A 12,028-nucleotide genomic window follows, 5' to 3' on the forward strand; every position below is an offset into this window, starting at 1 on the left:
GATTGGCGTAAGATCAAAGTAAATCCCCCCAGTGCCTATTAAAGCTTGTATGTTTGTTAGCCACTGTTATCTATATTTTTATGACTTTTTCTTCGATTCTCTCTCCGTACAGAACGCGTTTTAGGTTTTGTTTGACGCAGTATTTGCACTTGTACATAACGAGCTCACATGATCCTGATACGAGGTGCAAACATAAATACGGTATTGTGGACCATGGAGGGGCCCTGTACAATGGATGAACAACAGATTTGACAGAGTGGATGCCGGATGATGCTTGCTGGCTGTCAGGGGAGGGAGCGGCACGTAAAAGATTTATGGAAGGCCGTTCGCGGTGTCTTCTCTGGAATTCTCAGCAATGAACATCAATTGATTAGAGTGATGTAGCGCTGAAGCTGCTCCTCTGGAGGCTCGAGAAGACTGCCGAGGCTCCCAGATATGGATGGGGTTCTTAATCACGGAGGACCTGCTCTCTCAATCGTACAAAATTAGCTTTTTAGGGTCTAGATGTTATTTTATGATGCCGATCTCAGCGGTGATGAATGCCTCCCGTGAAGCCGAGGAGAGATAAATGCGCCAATGTTTTATACTGCATGCAGAACTTTGGAAAAACCATCGGTGGCGAATAACATAAAGTGCTGGAGCTAAAGAGAATGTATTGTCTAGGTTTTTTTTTACTAATTAAAACAAAATCAGGAAACATTTTCTATTCTGTTTTTTTATTTCCTGATTGTAGATTTTGTTTTTTCTTAACTGCACATGACTATGAGGGCGGCCATCCTGTTTGAGTTGCAGTTTACCGCATTTAGAGATATGCTTTACAGCAGCCTCAAGGGTCAATAACACAATAGAAAGGAGGGTTTCTCTGACTTTCATGGGAGAGTGTTGTGAACATGCTCTGTCACTTGTGCATGAAGGGGGAGGAGGTGAGTGGTGACCACCACCTATAGACTTCTATGGGAGAGTGTTGTGGGCATGCTCTGTCACCTGTGCAAGAAAGAGGAGGAGGTGAGTGGTGACCACCACCTATAGACTTCTAAGGGAGAGTGTTGTGGGCATGCTCTGTCACCTGTTCAAGAAGGAGGAAGGGGTGAGTGGTGACCACCACCTACAGACTTCTAAGGGAGAGTGTTGTGGGCATGCTCTGTCACCTGTGCAAGAAGGGGGAGGAGGTTAGTGGTCACCGCCACCTATAGACTTCTATGGGAGAGTGTTGTGGGCATGCTCTGTCACCTGTTCAAGAAGGAGGAAGAGGTGATTGGTGACCACCACCTATAGACTTATATGGGAGAATGTTGTGGGCATGCTCTGTCAAGTGTGCAAGAAGAGAGAGAAGGTGAGTGGTGACCACCTATAGACTTCTATGGGAGAGTGTTGTTGGCATGCTCTGTCAACTGTGCAAGAAGGGGGGGAGGAGGTGAGTGGTGACCACCACCTATAGACTTCTATGGGAGAGTGTTGTGGGCATGCTCTGTCAACTGTGCAAGAAGGGGGGGGTGAGGGTATGTGTATATATTGCCATATGTTCTTTATGCTTTTATACCTGTATGCAAGTTCTATTCAAAGCTAAAATGAGAAAAAGTTAATCTGTCGCCTTACAGCAGATATTCCAAAGGCCTTGCAAGGCGAAGACAAAATGTATCTTAAACACTGCAAGGAAGAACCGGATACGAAGGCCGTGTGCTTGGCTGTTTTCCCAGAAGCGCCGTATCTAGATAACGACTGTTCAACTACGTATATAACTTTCACTGTCTCAGGCGGAAATCCGGACTTTACATATATTGTTATGCGGTGAATTTGAGCCAATGAGCCCATCACCCATTCCTAGTGATGTGACCAAAGGGTATAAGACCCCATGTAATCTGTAATAAAGCGCGCAGTCATGTCCCCGTGTGAGGAACTATACCAGACCCCCATGTGTGGTGTCTCTTCTTTACCGCCGGCAGCGGGGCATTGGGGTGGGCCTGATTGGTGCTGTACGCAGAGAAATTTCCCTGGCAGGGGGAGGAGGTGAGTGGTGACCACCACCTATAGACTTCTATGGGAGAGTGTTGTGGGCATGCTCTGTGACATGTGCAGGGAGAGAAGATGAACCCTGACCACCATCTATAGACTTCTATGGGAGATCATTTTGAGCATCACATATAAAGGAGCTGTGACCATCACATATAGACTTCTATGGGAGGGTGTTGTGTGCATGTTCTGTGACCTGTGAAGGGAGAGAGATGAACTCTGACCACCATCTATAGACTTCTATGGGAGAGTGTTTTGAGCATCACATATAGAGGAGCTGTGACCATCTCATATAGACTTCTATGGGAGGGTGTTGTAGGCATGTTCTGTGACCTGTGCAGGGAGAGAAGATGAGTGCTGACCATCACCTATAGACTTCTATGGGAGAGCAGTGTAATCATGCTTTGTGACCTGTGCAGGAAGGGGGAGGGGAGCTGTGAACACCACCTACAAACGTCATTGAGACTGTTGTGGGCATGATTTAGGCAGGGAGGGGGGAGAAGATGAACTGTAACTATCACATATAGTAGAGTGTATATGGGAGAGTGTTGTGGGCAGTTTCTGTGACCTGTGCAGGGAGAAGGAGGAGGTGAGCTGTAACCATCATCTATAGACTTCTATGGGAGAATGTTGTGGACATGCTCTGTGATCTGTGCAGGGAGGGGAGGAGGTGAGTTGTGACATAACCCATTGTGAATGGTGGATCATGTGCTACCTATATATAATGGTCACCTCTCAGTGACCTCTCATTATCATCACCTATCTGTGATGATAATGAGATGACAGCTGAGCAGTTTTCTCTACAGAACGAGGAATGCCAGATTATTATTAGGCTTAGTGGTCAGTGTGAGAAATGCAGGATTTTAGGATTTTGTTTTTAAATATATATATAGATCGTGACATAGAAAATGTAAAAAAAAAAAAAAACAACAATTCTATAAAAATATGCTTAATATAAAAAATGTTATACAATTTTATACAAGAGATCATTTTCTGATGACACACTTCCTTTAAATAAATGTGTTAATTTATGAAAAAAATGATAAAGGGGTATGCCAAAATCTAAAGTAATCCCCTATGCACAGGATAGGGGATAACTTTATGATTGGTGGGGGGGTCTCACCCCCACCGATCCTGAGAATGGGGGGTCCTTTGCCACTGCCTTCTCGCCACTGTGGGGTCACTTCTCCCACCCCGAGTGTCATCAGACTGACAGCAGTGTTGTCCACACACGCACAGCCACCGCTCCACTCATTTCAGTGGAGCTAAGAAAAACTGCAGAGAGCTTGTATTCCGCTGTCCCCAACAGTCTCTCCGACATGTGCTCCCGCTGCTCCATTCAATCTCCTCCTCAGTGGTGGGGGTGCAGTAAGCCCACAGTGAGGACAAGGTGGTGGGCACAGGAACCCCCTTCTTGGAATTGGCGTTAAGACCCCCACGATCATAAAGTTATTCCCTACCCTCTGCATAGGGATAACATAAAGATTTTGGGATAACCGTGGTAAGGGGCCGTCTCACAAAGACAACATCTGTTGATATGCCCTGTTGGCATAAGGGTGCCACGGAAGGGCCACTGCAGAGGAATCGTATGGGCAGATGTGGGTCTCTCACAACGACAGCTAATTGTGAGAGATAAGAGAAGAATGCATCCGGGATAAATATTGTATATATATTTTATTGTTTGGACATTTTTGGATGCAGAGATACCAATTCCGCTTCTTCTTATTGTTTGTATATTTTCATGTAAAAGAAATGGGGGGGGGAAAAGTTTTTTGTTTAATTTTTAACTTTTTTTAATATATATATATTTCACATTTTGGTTTTCTAATGGGACTCGAACATGCGATCTCTTGTACAATACACTGCAATACTGATTTTGCCTTGACTCCTGTCAACAAGACTCTGATGACTAAACACGTGGAGAGCATTTACCGTTACAGGTGTGCTTATCAGGAAGCAGGTAGTAGCCGTCATCACAGGCGCAGCGATAACTGCCGGGGATGTTCACGCATCGCTGGCTGCAGCCGCCCTTCACTTTCTCAGGATCCTCACATTCATTAATGTCTGAAGAGATAAAATGGACTTTTTTATATACACTATAAATACCGTCAAATATCTTCAGGTCTTAACCCCTTAAAGACATGGCCCTTTTTTAAAAAAAAATTATTTATTGTTTGCATATTTTCATTTTTTAAAAATGGGCTCCCCGGCTGGTAATCACTCAGTGGCGCTGCTGCAGGGGCACACATTGACGTCAGTTTGGTTCCGCAGGAGGAGAGGAAAAGTTTGGGTGCACACACGTCTCCGCGCAGCAGCGCCAAGCAGAGGAGCAGCGATGCTTTGAAGACCAGGAGGAGGTAAGTTTATCGGTCTCAGGGAGGCACTAATACTACTGGGGCTACTGTGGGGGTGAATATTACTACTGGGCCTGATATTGGGGACACTCTTACTACTGAGACTACTGTGGGGGGTTACTATTACTACTGGGTCCAAAATAGGGGGCATTATTACTACTGAGGCCACTGTGGGGCTACTGTGGGTGTCACTATTACTACTGGATCCAATATAGCGGACACTATTACTACTGAGGCCACTGTGGGGGTCACTATTACTACTGGGTCCAATATAGGGGGCACTATTACTACTGAGACCACTGTGGGGGTCACTATTACTACTGGGGTCACTGTGGGGGTCACTATTACTACTGAGGCCACTGTGGGATTCACTATTACTACTGGGGTCACTGTGGGGGTCACTATTACTACTGGGGCCAATATAGGAGACACTATTACAACTGAGGCCACTGTGGGGGTCACTATTACTACTGGGTCCAATATAGGGGACACTATTACTACTGAGGCCACTGTGGGATTCACTATTACTACTGGGGTCACTGTGGGGGTCACTATTACTACTAGGTCCAAAATAGGGGGCACTATTACTACTGAGGCCACTGTGGGGCTACTGTGGGTGTAACTATTACTACTGGATCCAATATAGGGGACACTATTACTACTGAGGCCACTGTGGGGGTCACTATTACTACTGGGTCCAATATAGGGGTCACTATTACTACTGAGGCCACTGTGGGGGTCACTATTACTACTGGGGTCCCTGTGGGGGTCACTATTACTACTGAGGCCACTGTGGGATTCACTATTACTACTGGGGTCACTGTGGGGGTCACTATTACTACTGGGGCCAATATAGGAGACACTATTACAACTGAGGCCACTGTGGGGGTCACTATTACTACTGGGTCCAATATAGGGGACACTATTACTACTGAGGCCACTGTGGGGGTCACTATTACTACTGGGGCCAATATAGGAGACATTATTACGACTGAGGCCACTGTGGGGGTCACTATTACTACTGGGGACACTGTGGGGGTCACTATTACATACCTCAAGCTGACTTAAGCAGCTTTCAGACGGAGAAATCTCGCACGAATATGAACCCCATTCTTAGGAATGGGGTCATATACACAAGTGATTTTTTCCCGCATGGCATGCGAGGTGCACACGAGTGCAATCGTAGGTTTTCCATTGCGGTTGAAAGCTGCACCGGAAGATCTCAACCTCACCGGAGTGATGGGAGAGTTTATTACAGAAAAATGCATCGCATGTGCAGGAGCGTGATAACGGCCCGATATCAGGCTCAGCCTCAGCATTCAGGTTAAATGGCCGTATTGGCACTTTACGATAAATAAGTGGCTTTGGGTTGCAGTTTGGGCACTCGGTCTCTAAAAGGTATAGGGGGTAAGATTGCTCTTTATATAGTGTTTCTTCGGTGTGGATTGTGATGCGCATTCGCAGTAGAGTTTACATCTGAAAGAGGTGAAGTTTGATGTAGATCCACATTAAACCCCCCACGAAAATCTGCCATGTGAGCGCGCCATAACAGTATATAATAAAGCACAAACTATAATCCACGTTAAATGTTCCTGTAGTCCTCTGCCGCCGCTTCAGTCCCATAAGCTGCCATTTATGAGGCCAGTGATTGACTGCAGTGATGATGTGAAAGATAACCCGCCCTGAACAAGACAGGAGCTTCTGGCGCAGCCAACATTCTACAGGAAGGGGGGTGGGGGAGCGTAACAAAGTGAGTGTGTGGGGGAGGTTCAAGTTGCGTGAACAGTCTGGGGCCTTTGGTCCCCGAAATTCACCACTGCAGCTAGTTAGGGGATAACTTGCTAAAATTAGATAATCCTTTTTAAGTATACTATCCTGCCAAAAGTAATTGCACACCTGAGTAAGAATCAAAAGTAGTAATTATATCCGTACGTTAATACTTAGTGGGGCTACTTTGGTCCTTATAACATTGGATATCTTCCGTGGCATACTTTTTCCTAATGTCTGATACACTTTAGCTAGTATTTCCCTCCATTCATCCTGCAAACAACCAGGGAGTTCTCTAAAAGAAGATGCATTGGCCCACCTACAATGGTGCAAAGAGCGTTGTCATTGGATCTTTGAGCAATGGAAGAATGTTCTTTGGAGTGATGAATCAGACTACTCCATCTTCACATCAGATGGATATACCTGGGTGTGGAGGATGTCTGGGGAATACCTTTTGACTGAATGTGTTGTGCCACCAGTTAAATACAAAAGAGGCTTCATTATGACCTGGGGATGTTTTATGTGGCATGTTCTCGGTCCGTTGGTTGTAGATACAAGAACCATGAACATTGAGGTGGCATTCAAGATAATATTGTGCTGCTGACAATGTGACAATACTCTGGGAATGGTCGGCCATATTTCTAACAAGACAACGCGCCTTGTCACAGATCCAACACTGTTTTATGTTGGTTTGAGGATATGGATGCTCCACGAATGGACTGGCTGCACAGAGTCCTGATCTGAACCCTACTGAACATCTTTGGGATGAATTGGAACATTGTGTCAGGAAGTATGAACAGTGTCCATATTCTTTGAAAGAACTCACTAGACATTTGCAGGATGAATGAAGGGAAATACTAGCTGAAGTGTTACAGACGTTAGTAGAAAGTATGTCACGGAGATTATCTAATGTCATTAGGGCCAAAGAAGCCTCACCAAGTAGTAACATATTGCTCAGGTGTCAAATGACTTTTGGTAGGATCTCAGTCTTCTGCAGGATAAAGATGATTGGTTGAGAGGTTGATACATTGTACTGTGTCATGTCTATGAGCAGCATTAGATAGTAAGTGTCACTTACCTTGCTCACAAAGCAATCCTCGCCAGCCGGGTTTACAAATGCAGGTGAAACTTCCTTTTCCGTCCTTGCATTCCTTACTTCCATCTTTATGGCACGGCATTGGCTTACACTGGTCTGGAATCGCTGCAGCATAAATGTGATACATAAATGGACAATAATACCCGGGTCTCCTTTATTAATGGGAAGCCGTTCACAAAGAGCTGCTCTAGATCTAGCGGACTCAGCTCGTCCATGTAGAACATGAGCATCGATACATTTGATTGGCTGCCATGGGATACTACATCCGGCATACGCTGCAGGGGGAATGTTTGGCCAGAAGTTGGTTTCCTCCAGTAATAATAGCAGATCCCTGCGCTGGCTTGTAATTAGCTTTAACTCATACCAGAGAATTTAGAGCCCGAATCTGATAATTGTTGTTAGCAGCACAGTACATTAATTAATTCTATGCATATGCTGAATGGCGCCGTTATTAGAGCATTGTGGAGAGTATACTGAGAATGGTGTGATCAAGAGTAACATCTTGGGATCAATGTTGGTCCCAGCAGTCGGACCCCCACCGATCAGCAAGTCAATGGAGGATTATAATAGGGGCAATAGGGATCCTGTGGACAAAAACAACTTGTCGCTGAAAGGGGTCAGAGGAGGATGTAAGGAATTTTTCTGACCAACTATCAGGAGCAGCAAAATAAAACACTGGTACTCAGGGATCCTGTGGACAAAAACAACTTGTCGCTGAAAGGGGTCAGAGGAGGATGTAAGGAATTTTTCTGACCAACTATCAGGAGCAGCAAAATAAAACACTGGTACTCCAACTAACATGTCTGAACATACAACTTGAAACTTCTCAGTGCGGATGGACTATAACAACAAATGACCAGTTCCAGCACCATTGTGTCTAAGAGAAACAGAAAGGTGAGACTCCGTTGGGCAAAAGAGTGCAAAAATTGTATCGCTGAGCAGCGGAAAAACATCAGCTGGTCAGATGAATCCAGATCTCTGTTGTCCCGTGCTGATGGGAGCCAGAATTTGGTACAAGCAGCATGAATCGCTGACCCCTTCCTGTCAGCTGGTCAGAGCATGTCAGCACCTCCATCTAATCTGCAGCAACTACAAGAAGCTTCCTGTCTGCAGGGGCCGATATTCCTGCAGGCTGACTTCAGCATCTAATGGGAACTGTGCCATGATCATTGCTGCAGTTCTGAAGACCATAGGAGGTCCAACGCTCTACTAGATGGGGGTCTCTAATAAACTGGCCATTCGGTGTCTACATAGATTACACGTAATAATTTGGCGTTCTGTTTGTTTCTGCATTGTTAATATTTCAAACAAAATGTACAGAAATGAAATACACATTTTTGGCGATCATACGGGAACTGTATATATAAGCTGTTATATGGTGGTCTGTCACCGCCGTGCATCAGGGGCAGAAATCCCACAGAAGTAACAATACTCTCTCTACAGTTCCTTCATCTCTCTACAGACAGCGGATATTTTCTATTCTATTAGTGTGAATGAAGGAATATGATACCAACCAGTGATACAAGACCGGAGATCAGCGGGGCCGTCAAAATTCAAGTAACTGATCTTGTCATCTTTATCCCGATGGTTTCCAATGCAGGCTGTAAGAGGTAGAAAGGGTTAATTCTGATAAGTTCAAGCTACAAAGGTTCAAACTGTTAAATACCATTAAACAAAGTATAAACTGCCTAAACATTTAACTCTTTAAGTACCAAACCTATTTTGGCATTAACCCCTTAGTGAGTGTTTTGAACCTAGGGACGCGATGCTTCTTTCAGAATTTTCATCTCCCTTTTTCAAAAGCCATAACTTTTGTGTTTCCATCGACACGGTCGTAGGAGGGCTTGTTTTTTGTGTGGCAAAATGTAGTTTTTATTTGTAACAATTTTGGGTATACACAGTTTCCCTGAAAATAAGACCTAGCTTGAAAATAAGCCCTAGAATGATTTTCCAGGATTGTTGAAGTTGCAGAATGATTTTTTTAGGATTTTTGAGGATGCTTGAACTATAAGTCCTGCTCAAAAATTAACCCTTTGCAATCCAATTTTGGATTCAGGGTTTCCTGGGGGGCTTTCTCTTTCTGCCATTATACAATGGCGCCAGCTGCTGGCTAGAGCCAGTACTGCGGTATGGGACATGCTAAAGAGGCCCCCAACAATAGAGCGGCCAGTAATATACAGTAAGAATACCCTGCTGGACATCCACTGACATCGGAGCTGTACAGCCTTCAATCAGAATATCTTTAGACGTCAGACAGTGGATTGGAAAGAGTTAAGCCCTAGTTACAGTTAATAAAAAAAAGTCAACGTAAATAGTGTCCAGGCAGCTATACATGGAAAAAAGTAAAATTTTTTGGTGCAAAAATTAATATAAGACCCTGGCTTTTTTTTACGGGGAAACAGGGTATATAATGTATTGCATAACTTTTATTAGTTTTTTTTTTTAGAAGGCACGGAGAAAAAACATAAATTGTGCCATTTTGTTTACAGCATTAATCATACGGCATAAATGACATGATCATTTCTTTCTGCGGGTCGGTAAAATTACGACAGTCCCAAAATTATATAGGTATTTTTTTAGGACTTTCCACTTTTGCCAAAAAAAAAAATCCTTTTTTTGGAATATATATATTTTTTGCATCGCTACATTAAAAGTCCCAGAACTTTTTTATTTTTCCATCGATGGAGTTTCTGTGTGACAAGCTATAGTTTTTATTGGTATCATTTTGGGATACATATGGCTTTTATGATCACTTTTATTGTGTTTTTTCAGGAGGCGAAATGAACCAAAAAAGCATTTTGGCTCAGTTTTTTTTCTTTTTTTTTATTACAGCATTTGCCGTGCAGGATAAAAAGTGTATTCACTTTATTGTACGGGTCATTACGGATGCAACAATACAAAAGATGTGGGTTTTTAAACTTTTTTTTAAACAAAATGGGGAAAGTGTGCAAAAAAGTTTTATATTTTTTTTTGTGTTTCTTATACATATATAATTTAAAAAAAAAAAAAAAAGAAAAAAAAATATATAAAAGACATTATTTATGTCATTGTAGGGGACTTGAACCTGCAATGCTATGATCACATTGATAATGCATAGCAGTACTTCTGTACTACAGTGCATTATCACTCCTCATAGGAATCCCAGGCCATGACAGATCCAGACGCCATAGTCTGGCGTCCGGTTGCCATGGCAACCCATCAACCCTTTGCAATCGCATGACGGAGGACTGATGATATCACAGAGAGAGTGCCCCCCCCTTTGTGAGCCCTTTACATGCTGCGTTCAACGGCAGGCTGTCTGTCAGTCACACTTGGCTCCTGCTTCTGAGCCTGTGCCCTCCCTAGGACATAAACTATGTTCATTCACAAGAACTGCTTCCCAGCCAGAACATACATTTACTTCCAACGGCAGGAAGAGATTAACCCTTTCCAATCCACTGTCTAACGTCTAAAGACATTCTGATTGAAGGCTGTACAGCTCCGATGCCCGGCAGGGTATTCTTACCGTAGATTACTGGCCACTCTGTTGTCGGGGGGCCTCTCCAGCATGTCCCATACAGCAGTGCTTGCTCTAACCAGCAGATGGCGCCATTGTATAATGGCAGAAAGAGAAAGCCCCCTAGGAAACCCTGAATCCAAAATTGGATTGCAAAGGGTTAAAGGGATTTTTCCTCTAATGACATTAATTGTATATCCACAAACAATTGCTGGTGGATTGACCCAGAATGCCGCAGTTGAATGAAGTAGTGATATGCATTCATAACCACTATTACATTCACTTTTATGGGACGGGGGGAAAATCGATGTGATTGACAATTTTCCTCCATCCCACAGAAGTGAATGGAGTGGCAGTCACGCATGCGCACCACTGCTCCATTTACATACATCATTTGGGGTACGCAGATGTCAGGATCGCTAGGGGTACCAGCGGTTGGACTTCCAAGGATCAGACATATATCAATCATGAAAATAATCTTTAATGCAGATCATTATAATCCCCTATCCACAAGATGGGGATAACTTGCTGAGCAGTGGGTCCTGTGTCTCCGATCCTCCTCACTGCAAGGATACTGCACTCCCTGCAGTGAGAAGGAGACTAAACGGAGTGCTAGTTGTGCAAGCACACTACTGCTCCTTACACTTTCAATGGGCCTGCGAAGATACCCAGTTGGCAAGTACTCAGGTATTCCCATCAGCCCCATTGAAATGAATGGAGCGCCAACTGTGCATGCTCGGCCAGCGCTCATTCTGACTTAAGGGTCACTTCCTCCCCAGCAGTGACAGGCAGAGGTGGATACGGGACCCCCATTCTTGAGATCACCACCAATCAGCAAGTTACCCCCTATCTTTAACTTTTAATTTTGGTACAACCCCTTTAACAGGGTAAAGGTGTTTTCCATTAGGAAACACTGTATCGTTAAAATAGGCTCTCAATGTGTGATCTGTGTTGGTCTGCCTCTCCGTACCCTTATCAATCGGTAAGACAAAGCCGCTTAAAGCAAGCACCACTCATTGCAGCAACAGTGGACAACCACGTCCATGTGTCTGGCAAGTAACTCAGTCCCATCAACCTGAGCTGGGAGCGGGGATTAGTATCTGACACACCAGCATTTACGAGCATTGTGCTCCTTCTTTCTGATGATGGTGCTGGGGTCAACTAGACCATCAATGATATTTCCAAGAAAGACGTTTTACTCTACTAGTTGGACCATGTTTCTATGCTATGATTTGTAGGCCAATCTCTTACGAGCTTAATATGGGTGCATGTATTAATTGGAGACCGCTGAACATGAGCCTAACA

General features: G+C 44.1%; 1 protein-coding gene across 1 annotated transcript in view; it reads right to left on the bottom strand.

Moving 5' to 3' along the window:
* Positions 1 to 12,028, bottom strand: part of PROS1 (protein S) — a 67,049-nt gene that overhangs the window by 48,405 nt on the left and 6,616 nt on the right. Inside the window, 3 exon segments of the mRNA XM_066601513.1 lie at positions 3,943 to 4,074; positions 7,210 to 7,332; positions 8,742 to 8,828. Of these exon segments, the coding sequence (XP_066457610.1) occupies positions 3,943 to 4,074; positions 7,210 to 7,332; positions 8,742 to 8,828 (342 nt within the window).

The sequence above is a fragment of the Eleutherodactylus coqui genome, chromosome 4 (assembly GCF_035609145.1).
Source record: "Eleutherodactylus coqui strain aEleCoq1 chromosome 4, aEleCoq1.hap1, whole genome shotgun sequence".
NCBI lineage: Eukaryota > Metazoa > Chordata > Amphibia > Anura > Eleutherodactylidae > Eleutherodactylus > Eleutherodactylus coqui.